The sequence below is a fragment of the Leuciscus leuciscus genome (genome assembly GCF_965113295.1).
Source record: "Leuciscus leuciscus genome assembly, chromosome: 5".
NCBI lineage: Eukaryota > Metazoa > Chordata > Actinopteri > Cypriniformes > Leuciscidae > Leuciscus > Leuciscus leuciscus.
The window spans coordinates 23,161,713-23,178,450 of NC_138729.1; the positions used below are offsets into that span (position 1 = coordinate 23,161,713).

At 47.4% G+C, this 16,738-nt stretch overlaps 1 protein-coding gene across 1 annotated transcript in view; it reads right to left on the minus strand.

Annotated features, from left to right (window-relative positions):
- Positions 1–16,738, minus strand: part of sv2ca (synaptic vesicle glycoprotein 2Ca) — a 54,770-nt gene that overhangs the window by 35,910 nt on the left and 2,122 nt on the right. The window contains exon 2 of the mRNA XM_082170014.1: positions 12,434–13,093. Within this exon, the coding sequence (XP_082026140.1) occupies positions 12,434–13,019 (586 nt within the window). The 5' untranslated portion in view covers positions 13,020–13,093. The remainder of the gene's footprint in view (positions 1–12,433; positions 13,094–16,738) is intronic.

A 16,738-nucleotide genomic window follows, 5' to 3' on the forward strand; every position in this document is an offset into this window, starting at 1 on the left:
AATATTCATTTAATGTTATCCGTGTTATATTTAATCTGCAATAACAATGTGGACTTTTATAAAGATCCGTTTGGCCATTAACTTTTAAATGCATCATTATGCATTAATATGAGGAGAGTTCTCTGCATGAAAGACTCGCGACTGCAGATCAACGTGCTACTGCATTTCTCTCCAATACAGTAGGAAATTAAATTAAATTAAATTAAATTAAATGTGGAGGATTTTATCTTTGATAAGATGATTGACACGCCAGTTTGCGTGATAGGATGCGTGTAACTAAGCGACAGAGAGCAACCGTTAAAGACGCAATTGTAGGACGTAATAGTATCTTGAACCAGTATCTCAAAGCTTGTCTACTTTTTGCTGCACACTCAAAAGTATCTACTTTTTCTTCACAAAAAGAGTACATACTTTTAGGGCGTAGTATAAGTAGGCGAATTGAGACGCAGCACTGGTCTAAAGTCAATGGTGCAATTTTTTTTGTTATTTATAGAGCGCGTTAGTAATGTGCGCCTATAGGCGAGTCTACAACGTGCGTACACTCTGCTCATTACACACACAGTGACGCGCAGCAGCACACAAACTAGACAAATATAAAAAATAAAAGGATTACAATGTAAAAGATTAATATTGTGTGCGTAGAGATATGGTAGAATCTGGCTTGTCCCATAGATGGTCTGCTTGCACGCTTTAACCTTGCGCACGAGCAGATACGTTTCCTCTCTGGAGACGCGTTCAGTCTTTCTGCTTGCAAATTCCGTCATGTAAATAGCAATCCGACATGGTGCGAGCGCAACTGGCTTTTAAAGGGAATGGGAGATGAGACTCTGGTTAGTTTATTTCACGTTACGCCCAAAACACACCCATTACTCATTAACAGAATAGGGACAACAGTTTATGACCATGCGCCGCACGCGCCGACCATTTTTCCCGTCATTAAACTAGCAAAAGTGGATTCGGACCATAAGTGCGCTTTAGACCATGCGCTGAGATCGTTAAAATAGGGCCCATTGTGTTTAAGGACTCTTATTTTGAAGTGTATTTTTTGTTCCTATTGTTGTTGGTGTTCACTTCCCGTGTTTAGTTTGTTGCCTTAGTTATGCTTGTTTGTTTCCTTAGCAATTGATTACCACCACCTGTTCCTAGTTTGCCTCTGATTATCCTGTGTATTTATACTCGTGTTTTCCCCTGTTTAGTGTCTGGTGTTGGATGTTATGCATGTGCATTTCTCAGTTCTTTTGCCAGTCTTGCGCCGTCTCTGGATTGTTTTTTGCCTACGTATCCCTGTGCCAGATTTTTTGCTTGTTAATAAACATTTATGTTGCAATTAGATTTTCTGAAACCCACATTATACTATCATTCAAAAGTTTGGGGTCTTTTTTTTATTGATGTTTTTGAAAAAGTATCTGATGCTCATCAGGGATGCATTTATTTGATAAAAAAAAAAAAAATTATATATATATATATATATATATATATATATATATATATAGTTTTATGGACAACCTTCGACTCCTTCCTGAGATCGCCAAAACACCCGGGGCTATGCACTCTGCCCGGCCGGGCGGAAGTGCTCGCAGGCGGCGTCGAGATCGTAAACAAAGGCGGGGGAAGCGCGGAGGACTAAGAGCTAAGCTAAAGCTAACACCACACCGGCTCTCTTTACCCAGCATTTTCCTTGCCAATGTACGGTCGCTGTTGAACAAAATGGAGGAGATTCGACTCAACATCACATACAGCAAGAGACTTTTGAACTGTAATGTTCTAATTTTCACGGAAACATGGTTAAACAGCGGAATACCGGACAACGCTATTGAGCTAGCGGGACGCCATACATTCCGGGCGGATAGAACATTAGATGGCTCCGGTAAGACCAGAGGTGGTGGATTGTGCATTTACATTAACAAAGCTTGGTGCACAAACTCTGCTATTGTTGGGAGACATTGTTCAGCTAACCTTGAGTTTCTCATGGTTAAATGTAGACCGTTTTATCTACCGCGGGAGTTCACTTCCACTATTATAACTGCAGCCTATATTCCCCCGGATGCTGATGCCAAGTTTGCTATGAAAGAACTTCACGCAGCCATCAGTAAACAACAGACCGTTCACCCGGAAGCTGCGTTTATTGTTGCGGGTGATTTTAATCATTCAAACTTAAAGTCAGTGCTACCGAAATTTCACCAGCATGTTTCCTGTCACACCAGAGGAAACAAAACCTTAGACCATGTTTACACAAACATGGCTGGAGCTTACGTCGCGACACCCCTCCCCCACCTGGGACAGTCAGATCACCTTTCTTTGTTCCTCACCCCCAAATATGCACCTCTCATCAATCGCGTGAAGCCATCAGTGAAGACCATCAAGGTGTGGCCTGTGGGGGCAGATTCCTCACTCCAGGAAAGGTTTCTACACACAGACTGGAGTATGTTTGCTTCTCAAGCCACCAGTGGCTCTCACACGGACATTGACTGCTACACCTCCTCTGTACTGGATTATATCAATACCACCATTGACAGTGTTACAACCCAGAAGCAGATCACCACATACCCAAATCAGAAGCCATGGATGAACAGGGAAGTGCGACTCCTATTGAAGACACGCAACACTGCCTTCAGATCAGGAGATGCACAAGCCTATAGCACATCCAGAGCAAATCTGAAAAGGGGCATCAAAGAGGCCAAGCACTGCTACAAGCTTAAGATAGAGGGACACTTTTCCAACGCTGACCCTCGGCGCATGTGGCAGGGCATTCAGGCCATCAGTGACTACAAACCCACTCACTCCACCCCCGCAGCCACTGATGTCAACTTCCTGAACGAGCTAAATGACTTTTATGCTCGCTTTGAAAGAGACAACAGAGAAACTGCCACCAAGCTCAAATCCTCAGCTGACCACCCGCCGATCACACTCTCCTCCACAGATGTCTGCAATGCACTGAGCAGGATCAGCGCGCACAAGGCTGCTGGACCAGACAACATCCCTGGACGCGTACTCAGGGCATGTGCGGAGCAGCTCGCTGGGGTTTTTACAGACATTTTCAACCTGTCTCTTGCCCAAGCAGCTGTACCAACATGCTTTAAATGCACTTCCATTGTGCCAGTGCCAAAACACTCCAGCCCGAAGTGCCTTAACGACTACCGCCCTGTAGCACTCACACCCATCGTAATGAAGTGCTTTGAGCGGCTGGTCCTGGCACACCTAAAAGACTCTCTTCCATCCACATTGGACTCACACCAGTTTGCCTACCGTAGCAATAGGAGCACAGAGGATGCAGTTTCCATGGCACTGCACTCTGTGCTCACACATCTGGACAATAAGAACACTTATGCACGCATGCTGTTTGTTGACTTCAGCTCAGCATTCAACACTGTCATCCCAACTAAGTTAATAGCCAAACTTGGAGACCTGGGCATCAACTCCTCCATGTGCAACTGGATTTTGGACTTTTTGACCAACAGACCCCAGAATGTTCGATCAGGCTCCAACTGCTCCACGTCCACCACACTCAACACTGGTGTACCACAGGGCTGTGTGCTAAGCCCGTTTCTCTACTCCCTCTTCACCTCCGACTGCAAGCCTGTGTACGGATCTAATTCCATCGTCAAGTTTGCGGACGACACTACGGTGATTGGTCTCATCAGCAACAACGATGAGACTGCCTATAGGGAGGAGATCAAGCACCTGGCCACATGGTGCACTGAAAATAACGTACTCGGTTACTATCGTAACCTCGGTTCTCTCTAGAAGAGGGAACGAGTATTGCGTAAGTAGCTTACGCATCGGGAAAGTCTTCTTTCTTCGAGATCTGAAGCCAAAAATTATCCTTAATTTTGTATTTATTGTCAACGCAGTGCGGCAGCTAGCAAACCATAGCAGGCTGAACAAGCGTGCTCATTGGTTGCCTGGCGGCAACTGCTTAAGCCTATTAGTGAGCCCTGCGTAACTTCACATCCAATGAGGGCGCTTCGCGCCCTCCACACCCCTCTAACCGTCAAGATGGGTGTGGCCAGTGTGTATATAAGCAAGGCTCACAGGCTGAGAATCTGGTTTTCGTAGTCTGAAGCGCAAAAGCTCGTGGCGCGACACGGCAGGTTACGCAATACTCGTTCCCTCTTCTAGAGAGAACCGAGGTTACGATAGTAACCGAGTACGTTCTCTTACGAGAGGTTCTCTCGTATTGCGTAAGTAGCTTACGCATCGGGAACCCCTTGTCAACGCCGTGCGCGCCGAGCATGCAGCATATGAATCCCAGGGAGACCGGGGAAAAACATAACGCTGGAACAGGTGGCCGGTAGATGAAACGGGCCAACACATGTACAAAAACACTTCATTTTATGAGTAGATAGAGCGGCACAGCCAGTCCATTCATATTCATGTAAGTAATGAGGCCGGCGGAGCGGGCCCACATAATACATTAGCACGAATAAGGGAGAATAAACAGAGCAGAGCGCAATCTATTTATGGGGAGAATAAGCCCTCGCGCGGTAGAGTGTAAGAGAAGCGGCCAGCAGAGCGGGCCAACACCGATACACAGCGCGCAGAGGGAAATAAGGGATAGAACGGCACAGCCGGTCTGAACACCAAACTCTCCTTCCCCTGGTGCCATACCAGAAATATAACCAGTATGCAAGCGTAGTCTGCGCATAAGTGACTGGACAGAGCGTACAGCTTATTCATATTGATAACAGTTTAGCCTGCAAGGCAGGAACTTCTAGGTTATAAAACCTCACGAATGTCGATGGGGAGGCCCAGCCCGCCACCATACAAATATCGTGAATAGAAATTCCGCTGGACCAGGCCCACGAAGAGGCCATGCCTCTAGTGGAGTGGGCTCTGATACCCAAAGGACACTGCAGGTGTTTGGAGGCGTAAGCTGCTGCAATCGCGTCCACAATCCACCTGGACAGGCTCTGTTTCGAGGCGGCGAGACCCTTGGTGCGCCCGCCGAAAGAAACGAAGAGCTGCTCGGAACGCCTGAAAGCGGCGGAGCGCGTGATGTAAACTCTCAACGCCCTAACAGGGCATAGGAGGTTATCACTGTCTCCGTTATCGGATGCTGGCAGAGCCGAAAGGGAGATGATTTGAGCCCTAAAGGGGGTTCCAATCGCCTTGGGGATGTAACCGTGTCTCGGTCTGAGGATGACTTTCGAGTCATTCGGTCCGAACTCAAGACATGCAGGGCTAACAGATAGCGCGTGCAAATCCCCCACACGTTTTACTGATGACAGAGCAATCAGAAAAACGGTTTTGAGCGAAAGATACTTAGAATCCACGGATTCAAGCGGTTCAAAGGGAAAAGCCTTCAGGGCCTCCAGGACCAAGGACAGATCCCAAATAGGAACCGAGGGGGGCCGCGGGGGATTCATCCGTCTGGCTCCTCTGAGGAAACGAATGATAAGCTCGTTCCTTCCTATTGCGCGGCCGAGCGTCGTCTGAGCGAACGCTGCGATAGCCGCCACATAAACTTTGAGCGTGGAAGGGGACCTGCCCTTATCCAACAGCTCCTGTAGGAAGGAGAGCACCCGCGGGACACCACATGCTTGTGGATCCAAGCTCTTGGTAGCGCACCATTTAGTGAACACAGACCATTTAGAGACATAGAGCCGCCTCATAGAGGGGGCTCTAGACTGCGCGATCGTGTTCAATACCCCTTCTGGCAGGTCAACGGGTATCCGTTGATCACCCATGCATGTAGAGACCATCTCTCCGGACGGGGATGCCAGATCGATCCTCCGGCTTGAGAGAGGAGGTCCTTTCTCAGCGGGATCGGCCATGGGGGTGAGTGCGACAGCCTCACTAGCTCTGGGTACCAGACTTGGTTCTCCCAACGAGGAGCTATAAGAAGCACTGGGTGGTGCGTTTCCCTGATTCTCGCTAGGACCTGCGGTAGCAGGGAGATGGGAGGGAAAGCGTAAAGCGGGAGGCTGGGCCAGGCTTGGGACAGCGCGTCCTCGCTTTTTGAGAAGAATATCGGGCAGTGCGCGTTGTCTTGTGACGCGAAGAGGTCGACTTCCGCTCTGCCGAACAGGCGCCAGAGGATCTGGACTGTCTGAGGGTGCAGGGACCATTCTCCCGGGGGAATGATGTTCCTGGACAGTCTGTCTGGGCCGACATTCAGGTGGCCCGGCACGTGCGCTGCTCTCAGGGAGCGCAACGAGCGGTGAGCCCACACGAGAAGGCGTTCTGTCAGTTTGCACAGGTTCCTGGACCTGACACCGCCCTGTCGGTTCACATAGGACACCACAGACATGTTGTCCGAACGGACTAGTACATGGTGATCCCGTATGAATGGGAGAAAGCGCTTGAGCGCGTTCTCGACCGCTATCATCTCCAAACAATTTATGTGGAGGCATTTCTCCTGGTCTGACCACAGGCCAAAGACCGGCTTGCCCTCGAAAAGAGCGCCCCAACCTGAGGTGGAAGCGTCTGTCGAGATAACTTTGCGGTGTGAGATGGCTCCCATTGTTACCCCTTGCTGGTACCAGTCGGCCGCTAACCAGGGCTTCAGTGCTGAAACGCAGCTCTGAGTCACTCTGATTCGAATGCCGCCGGAGGTCCAGGCTCTGCGAGGCACTCGGGCATTCAGCCAGCGCTGTAGCGGGCGCATATGTAATAGACCCAGCTGAAGCACTGCGGCAGCTGAAGCCATACAACCCAGCATCCTCTGAAAAACCTTGAGAGGAGCGATGCTGCCCGGCCGGAGGGACGCGGCTAGGCGTCGAATGCGGCGCGCGCGCTGTGGTGACAAGCGGGCCGTCATTGCCACAGTGTCCAGTTCCAAGCCCAGAAACGAGGTTGATTGACTGGGCACTAATGAGCTCTTGGTCCAGTTGACCGTGAGCCCCAGGCTGTTCAAATGGCTGAGAAGCACTGCTCTGTGAGCGATGAGCTCGGCCTCTGACTGTGCTAGAATCAGCCAATCGTCCAAATAATTCAAAATTCGCATACCCTGCCCTCTCAGGGGAGCGAGAGCCGTGTCCATGCACTTCGTGAATGTGCGAGGTGCCAAAGACAGGCCGAATGGTAGGACGGTGTACTGATAAACCTGGCCGTCGAAGGCGAATCTCAAGAATGGCCTGTGACGGGGTATTATCTGGATCTGGAAGTATGCGTCTTTCAGATCGAGGGAGATAGACCAGTCTCTCGGGCGAATTTGCGCGAGGATCTGTCTGGTCGTGAGCATTTTGAACGGTCTTTTCATAAGAGCTTTGTTCAAATATCTCAGATCCAAAATCGGTCTGAGAGCTCCGTCCTTCTTGGGAACGAGAAAATAACGGCTGTAAAAGCCTGACTCGCTCATAGAAGGGGGAACCGGTTCTATAGCCCCTTTGCACAGAAGTGACGCTATTTCTGCACGAAGTAGGTGTGCTACTTCCTCGTTCACTCTCGTCTCGGTACGCGCTCGAAAGCGCGGAGGGCGGCGAGCGAACTGCAGAGTATAGCCGTGTTTTACTGTGCTTAGCACCCATTCTGATGCACCTGGAATCGCTTCCCACGCTTTCGCATGTGTCGCCAGGGGCAGAATGGCCTCCGGGCTCTGATTGCCGCGCGTAGCGGGCTCGAGAGCTCGAAACGGAGGGGCGGGCGCAGCGCGCGCGCTCTCTGTGCTTAGACACGGCGGGTCGCTCACAGCGATAGCCGGCTGTTTTACACATAACGTCCCGGTGGCTATGGACGGGGAACGAATAGTGTGAGACTCGACGCGCAAGGGCGGGGGCGGAGTGTTCGTGATAATGTGTGAGCGCAGGGGAGCGGGCACAGCATTTGTATTTGGAACATGACCGGTCGTGAGGGGCCGTGTGACAGATAGAGCAGTGAGTAGGTGTGGGCACTGCGAAGCGGACACGTGACCTACTTCTATCACTCGAGCAGCCGGTGGCTGCTTTATGAGAGTGGGCTCTGTGATAGACACGGGGTTTATAGTGCTTAGGTGCAGAGGTGAACACAGAAAAGTGGGCACATTTACTGCATCTGAAACATATGCGGCGCGAGCCGTGTAACCAGACATTATGCACTTTTTGAGATTTCTCTGGTTCGCCGTGAAAACGGCGGTTGAGTGCAGGCGAGAGGGTAATTTTACCGGCTCGTTGGCTGCGGGATGAACATCTGCAGTAGCCGTGGCCACGGGGACTGACAGGATATAATGTTTCAACGGCGGTCCGGCCGCAGCGGGACACATCCGTCTTTTCTTCCCTCTGGCTAGGAAGACTTTGCGGGCTCGGGTTTCACCGCGATCCTCTGTCGGGGTCCCCGGGGAGGAGGCGGTCTGTTTCGGCTGTTCGAGCGGCTGTTCGAGCGCGAACGAGGGCGGCCGCCCTGTCGTCGCTGCGAAGAAGGAGGTTGAGCTGGACGCTGGTTGGAGCTTCGCGCAGGCTGATCGCGAGGGCGGCGTGCGGCAGAGCTAGAGCGTCGAGGCAGAAAAAGGTTCATTGCCTGAGTGGTTTTCTGAACCTCCGAGAAGCGGTCTACGATCCCGTTAACCGCTGGGCCGAAAAGGCCGGTGGGGGAGAGGGGGGCGTTGAGAAACACCGCGCGCTCTGACTCCCTCATGTCGGCGAGCGTCAGCCAGAGATGCCTCTCTGTGACCGTCAGAGAGGACATGCACCGTCCCAGGGCCTGTGCAGCGGATTTCGTGGCGCGAAGGGAAAGGTCCGTCGCGCTCCTCAAATCCGTTACCAACGCAGAATCCCTGCTCTTCTCGTCCAAGTCGCGGAGGAGATTCGCTTGAAGGATCTGCAGCACGGCCATAGAGTGAAGGGCAGAGGCAGCCTGTCCGGCGGCGGAGAAAGCGCGGCCGACGAGAGCTGATGTGGTTCTGCAGGCCTTAGACGGGAGGGCAGCCTTTGAGCGCCAGCCAGAGGGCGGGCAAAGGTGCGCTGCGACCGCCTCTTCCACGGGGGGAATGGCATTATACCCCTTCTCAACGGCGCCGTCAACCTGTGAGAGCGTCGATGAGGCGTGTGAAGAAACCCTCGCGGAGAAAGGTGCGTTCCACGATTTAGAGAGCTCGCTGTGGAGCTCGGGCAGGAAGGGTGCGGTCCTGGACACTGGCGATCGGCGGCGGCGATGCAGAAAGCAGCCGTCGAGCCTGTTCGGCGCTGGCTCACTAGGGGGAGCCCACTCGAGGCCCAGCTGATCGACAGCCCGGGTGAGGAGGCGTAAGAGCTCCGCGTCCTCGCCCACTCGAGTGCGGCCGGACTCCTGGACTGAAGAGGAGGCGGTGGACCATTCCTCGCTGTCCGAGGCCAGGATGGAACAGCTGTCAGCGGCATGTTCCTCGAACACATCCGCCTCGTCCCCAGAAGCGGCGGCGGCGCGGGCGAGAGCCGGCGGTTGAGCGGCCGGGAGGGGGGGCGGAGAGGGCGAAAGAGAAGCTCGAGGGAGGGGCTCCGGCGAGCTTCTGGGCGCTTCCTCATTCTCCGGTGGTCGCTGCGAGCGGCGCTTCTTCTTGCGCGGCCCGACAGGGACAAGCGGAGTGACAGCATTGTCAAAAACTTCAAGCCGAGCCCGCAGGGTCGACATTGATAGTTCCTCGCACTCAGGGCAGCCGCCCGAAGAGAGTGCGGCAGCAGCGTGATCACGGCCCAGGCAGAGAGCGCAAATGAGATGGCGGTCTCCGTTGCTGAGCGGCGCGCGGCAAGAACCGCAGGAAAAACGAGGCATTTTTAGAAAAACGCCTCGTGCTCTTTTAGAAATGAGAGAGAGTGTGTGTCGCGGGGCGAACACACACAGCAATGAAAAAGGATATGTCGCCGGATAGCGTAGCAGGCACGGATGGCTGAAGGCGGCGAAGGCGGCCGGCTTCCTCAGGCGCTGTCCTAAGCTTGCTGGTCGCTGGTTTCAACGGCGGCGGCTCTCAAGATCCAGCGATGCGAAGAGCTTCGCTGAAGACAAGAAAATCAGATTCTCAGCCTGTGAGCCTTGCTTATATACACACTGGCCACACCCATCTTGACGGTTAGAGGGGTGTGGAGGGCGCGAAGCGCCCTCATTGGATGTGAAGTTACGCAGGGCTCACTAATAGGCTTAAGCAGTTGCCGCCAGGCAACCAATGAGCACGCTTGTTCAGCCTGCTATGGTTTGCTAGCTGCCGCACTGCGTTGACAATAAATACAAAATTAAGGATAATTTTTGGCTTCAGATCTCGAAGAAAGAAGACTTTCCCGATGCGTAAGCTACTTACGCAATACGAGAGAACCTCTCGTAAGAGAACCAGCTCCTCAACACCACCAAAACGAAGGAGCTCATCGTGGACTTCAGGAAAGTGTCAAGAGGCACACACGACACCATCCACATCAATGGAATGGCTGTTGAGCGTGTCTCCAGTTTCAAGTTCCTGGGGACCCACATCTCGGCGGACATGACCTGGACAACCAACACCTCCAGCCTGGTCAAGAAGGCTCACCAGCGCCTTTTCTTCCTGAGGACACTGAGGAAGAATCAGCTTTCCTCCACTATCCTGGTGAACTTCTATCGCTGTGCAATAGAAAGCATCCTGACCAACTGTGCTACAGTGTGGTATGGGAGCTGTTCTGTTGCAGAGCGCAAGGCACTGCAGCGGGTGGTGAAAACCGCCCAGCGCATCACTGGGACTCCACTACCTGCCATCGAGCACATCCAGAGGAAACGCTGTCTGCATCGAGCTCGCAGCATCCTTAAGGACTCCTCTCACCCAGCCCACAGACTGTTTTCTCTCCTGCCCTCCGGCAGGCGTTTCAGGTGCCTCCGGACCAGGACCAGCAGACTAAAGAACAGTTTTTTCCCCAGAGCTGTCTCTTTATTAAACTCTAACCCTCATTGATCCCACTCCCCTCATATACTGATTGACTCTCCTCTCCCTCCTCACACCTGCCTCCATTTTGTTATTTGCAATACTATAATGTTCATTTGCACTGCTGACTGTTATTACAGAAACAACTGTTTACATATGCATCTTGCACTACTACCTTGACTGGAATATGCTCAATTTGCACTGCCGACTGTTTATTTACAGTACCGACTGTTTACATATACATTTGCAATACCGTACTTTAACTGTAATATGCAATTACTTCCACTGCACTTTCACTCGGATAGCTTCTGTCCAAACTTTATTTGCACTACTTTAAATCCATTGTTATACTGCTCATTTTAGCCTAACTTATACATATATCTATTTGTAAAATTCTGTTTATAGTAATAGCCATCTGTATATTATGCTCACATTCTGTTTATAGTAACACCCATCTGTATATATATATTCATAGTACATAACTATCTGTAAAATTCTGTTTATAGTAATAGCCATCTGTATATTATGCTCACATTCTGTTTATAGTAACACCCATCTGTATATATATTCAGTACATATCTATCTGTAAAAATACTGTTTATAGTAATAGCCATCTGTATATTAGCCATCAGTATATACATCTGTATATTATATTCAGTACATATCTAGCTGTAAATTCTGTTCACAGTAATAGTTATCTGTATATTATATTCATAGGACAAATCTATCTGTAAATTTTTGTTTATAATAGTATTCAACTCTATATTTATTCAGTACATATCCATGTTCTGCACTTATGGAACCACTGTATATCCTGCACTTGCTGCTATTGCACTTCTGGTTAGACCTAAACTGCATTTCGTTGCCTTGTACCCGTACTTGTGTAATGACAATAAAGTTGAATCTAATCTAATCTAATCTAATATATATAGATAGATAGATAGATAGATAGATAGATAGATAGATAGATAAACCTTAATTAAACAATTTAATAATCAATTAAATATACCTGTATTTATACCTGTATATGATATTATGCTGTACCCACATTAGACCAGCAGTTTGGAAAATGGACAGATGGATGATTCAGCTGCGGGCGCTATCTTCAGGTCAGATGCGGGAATTAATTCGGTGCCCGACTCTCATAATGAATTATGGGTATTCTTTAGCAGTTGAGTGTACATTGGTTGTAGACTTGTTATTGGGGTGCATTATGGGATTGAATGAGTGCACTCGATAACGTCCATTATGGTTTTGGACACCACTTGGCTGTCCTTTCAAATAGTGCCCTATTTAAGGGTATAAGGGGGCGATTTCCGACTCAGCCCCTGTCTTTGTTCAGTTGTCCGTTCTTGTCCGTTATTCCGTTCCTGTTCTAGTATTTCACTGAGAATAGATGGAGGAATGGAGGGATGGATGGAAGAGATTCTAGTTTTACATTTTTATAATTCTACTTTTTTTATTTGTCGATTTTAGGCCACTTACCCCAAACAGTTGTGCATGGTGCTGCCAAAACCAAGCTCATGGGTTTGATTTCCAGGGAATGTATGAACTAATAAAATGTATACCTTGCATGCAATGTGCGTTGGTTTTAATAAAAGCATCTGCCAAATGCATAATATAGTGTCAATGTGTATTTGTTAATATTCCTGTTATTCTTACCTAGCCATCCAGAGCTCGAGTCAGACGCACACATATCCGTCTCTGCGCTAGGGAGAACAAAGCCCACCACGAAGACCTCCACACCATCGGACATGAGCGCCAGCCCCAGCGTGAAGAACAGCTGCCACTGAAACCTGCCATGTCCACACTCCTGTATGATGAGCTCGTACTGCTGGGCCAATTCCTCCTCGTCTGCTTGCCTCTCATTCTCCAGATCTTGCCGGTCCTTCAGGCCATCCGCCAGCGGCTGTCCCAAAGCCACCTGCCCATCCCTGGGCTTTGCATCCGAGGGGATCCCCTGGTACTCTCCTTCATATATCTCATCCTCATCATCATGACCCTCAGTGGCGTCGCTGGATCCTTCTTCATCATTGGCGTTGTGGCCTGTGTAGTTTCCATCCGGCTGGCTGTAGTAGTCATCATCTTCATCCTGGAAGCGTTGGTAGGCGCGACTGTGGGAGTACTCGTTTGAGGCATGGTCCACAACTTTGTTGACTTTCTTAGCGGCTTGTCTTTTGGCCACCTTAGCAATGTCTCTGGCCCCCTTCATGAGGGAAGATGTGTCTTGTTGAGCTGTATCATCCATGATTAGATGATGGAGGGGAAGAGGTCTGCAGTCAGCACAGAAGAAGAGATTTTGCCTTTATGCCTCTCATGAGTCTAGGGGAGAAACACATGTTCGAAGTTATACTGTGAGTACTAAAGTTTTGAGCTTCATATAATTCATAAATAATCAAAGTTTGGAAAAGCCACGATAATGTACAAGTACTTATACTGCAAAAACTATTTGGGTCTGATCATCATAGATGGCAATTTATAAATATATCTTGATTTCTGAAGGATTATGTGACACCAAAGACTGGAGTAAATGCTGCTGAAAATTATTTTAAATTGCAATAATAGTTCACAGTATTAATGTGTTTTTAATCAAATAAATGCAGCCTATGTGAGCATAAGAGACTTCTTTCAAAACACAATCTTTCTGACCCAAAACCTTTGTATGTTATATATTATTTATATACAAATAATGTAAATGGCCATTGTTTCATCATTGTTAAGATGAAAACAGATAGGGTTGATGCTCGTAATTAAAGCAATCAGCAAGCATCAGCCCACTTATATAATATTTACAATATCATTGTCCGTATGCATTAGAACAGAGTTTTTTTTTTTTTACATCAATTTCCAGATAGTTTATTAATTTTTACAACTTTTTACATTAAGAAAATGAATAAAATACCTTAAAAGGTTAGTTCACCCAAAAATTCTGTCAGTAATTACTCACCCTCATGTTGTTCCAACCCCGTAAGACTTTAGTTCATATTCGGAACACAAATTAAGATATTTTTTTAAGAAATCTTGAGAGTTGGAACACTCCTTCATAGGCTTCTAGGCAATTTCATTCTGCCGGTCCAGAAAAGTTAGTAAAAACATCGTTAAAATAGTCCAAGTGACTACAGTAGCTCAACCTTAAGTTTACCAAGCGACGAGAATACTTTTTGTGTGAAGAAAAAAAAACAACTAAAATTACGACTTTATTCAACTATTCATTTTCTTCTATGTGGGCCTCTGACATGAGTTCACGAGAGCGCCACGACGCATGCGCGAGAACTGAGAAGATGGCATAGATGGGTCTCAATGTAGTGTTTAAAATGGTTCTAAAGTGTGCATTTCCTGGATATCCGAATCATGAGAAACCAACGAGAAAACGTAGAAGTGCCTTACCAATTCAAAAAGTATTCTCGTCGCTTGATAAACTTAAGGTTGAGCCACTGTAGTCACTAGGATTATTTTAACAATGTTTTAACTAACTTTTCTGGACCGGCAGAATGAAATTGCCTAGAAGCCTATGAAGGAGAGATCCAGATTTCATCAAAAATATCTTAATTTGTGTTCCGAAGATGAACGAAACTACTGTCGAGTAATTACTGACAGAATTTTTGGGTGAATTAACCCTTTAAATGTAGTAGTTTCATAAAGTGCAGAAACAATCAGGTAAATCTTCAGCTGACTTTCAGCTGTTTGCAATGAACAAATCAAACAAAAGTAATTGAAATAGCTCAACACAACAAATGTTTCAAGTGGTTTCCAAAATTCAACTGAAAATGCACCTTTTAATGACTTCTGCAGTTTCATAATTATTCAACCCTTGGAATAGAATCCCTTACAACAGCACAACTCTGCAAAACAGGTTTTGTCTCAAGTACACCTGATGCAACTAATCAAGGGCTTCATTAGTTGCATCAGGTGTGCTTAAGCTAGAACACATGAAATATCTGAACGGGCTAGGTTTGTTGAGTGTCACGTTTGACTGCATGTTAGAAATGTGGTTAAGTCAAAAGAATGGTCCAAAAAGTTAAGATAAAATATCACAAACAAGGAACAGGATACAAAAAGATACATGTTCTTTTAGAGACACCGTTGGAAGCATAGTTTGCAAGTTCAAAGTTAAAGGAACAGTGGTTACATCACCTGGACGGGGCAGAAAAATGAATGCTATCAACGGCTGCAACCAGATTTCTGAAAAATCCTCCAGTGACTGCAAAAGACCTGCAGCAAGACTTGGTGGCAACAGGCACTGAGGTTTCAGCTTGCACAGTTAGGCGTGTACTAAACGCATGCCCAAACTCAAAGACGTACACAACTACTGACCCAAAAGCACAAGAAAACTCAGTGTGCTCAAAATCATATAAATAAGCCACAGAAGTTTTGGGATTTTGTTCTGTGTAGCGATGAAACAAAACTGGAACTTTTGGGCCCCATGTCTGGAGTAAGAAGAATGAAGCATATGCTGAAAAGAATACTCTGTCTACAGTTTAGGTGGTGGTGGCTCGTGATGCTCTGGGGCTGCTTTGCATCCTCTGGCACTAGAAACCTGCAGCGTGTGGAAGGCAAGATGGATTCATTTTTGTGTATCAGGAAATCCTAGGAGAAAACGTCATTCCGTCAGTGAGGAAGCTGAAGCTTAGGCTTCATTGGATCTTCCAACAGGACAATGATCCCAAGCATACCTCAAATTCCATCAGGGCTTGGTTGCAAAAGAAGTCCTGGAAGATTTTACAGTGGCCATCACAGTCACCTGACTTGAACCCCATAGAAAATCTCTGGTGGGATTTGAAGAAGGTGAATTTGGGACAAAACATTTCATAGGCTGCAACATAATTGAATAATGGCAAACAAGATTGTATATTTTAACTGAACAGTTGTTTTATTATCTCATATTTTGTATGACTTATAGTAAGCACCATACATACTCAGAGCCGTACACATCCCTGAGAATGAATCTGTGAGACTTTACAACAGCTAATGGATCAAAAGAGAGCTTGTTTCACTTTCATTGTGTTTACATGCCGTTGGGAAGCTGAGTGCTCAGGCTGCGGAGTAATCCATTATTGGCCGACTGAATGGATGTGGACCATGTGTCTGTCTGACTCTGAGAGGTCTGGCAGCCCCGTTCAACTGCATGATTGGCCCCTCGGTGAAGAGACAGCACTTCCCCCAATCTACCTGCTTAATGCTGGGGGAATCTGACAGTACTGCTGCTTACAAATGATGGACAGCAACAAGTCATGAATATCATAAGCTATAAATAGCATGACTATGGAAAACACTATTCCAGTTCAAATACAACTATATCTAAATAATTTTTCCTGACGAATGAAGATCTCAATACAAGTCTGAAATAATATTGAAAAGAGCCATTCTCAACGTTTTACTGATCTGACAGGAAACAGCTTAACCTAAGTGCACAGTTTAGGTACAATCAGTCGCAAGTGGACTGAAAATAGGCCCTGCACTCTTGATAGCATCTGTCGAAATGATGTATGGTGTTTCTGTTCTCTATGCATTCTCTGGTGCATTGAGAGTCAGCAGGTCAAGTTCTATATGCAAGAACATCATAGCATATTTGGCAAGCTGCATAAATAACAAAGATTTTAAGGGGTGAGCTGTAAAATTGCCCGCAGATATGTCAAGATTTGGTGAGGTGGAAAAAGTGAAAAAAGTTAAACATGGCATTTCAGCCTAAGAACAAAATCAATTTCAATATTTCATGCAGTGTATTTAGTAATATTTCTTTCATTGTTGTGGTGTGATATAGGCTACTGGTTTCATTTCTTTACAGATGTGTTGCTATATAATACTCTCAGAAGTGATAGGAAGAAAACAACACAAGAAATCCCCAAAATTCCCCATTTCAATAACAAATTGTATAAATATCATTTAAAGTTAAAAAGTTAAATCAGTATTTTATAAATTTTTTGGTCAGGATTGACTTTGACTGACAGACATGAACTGAAATGCAGA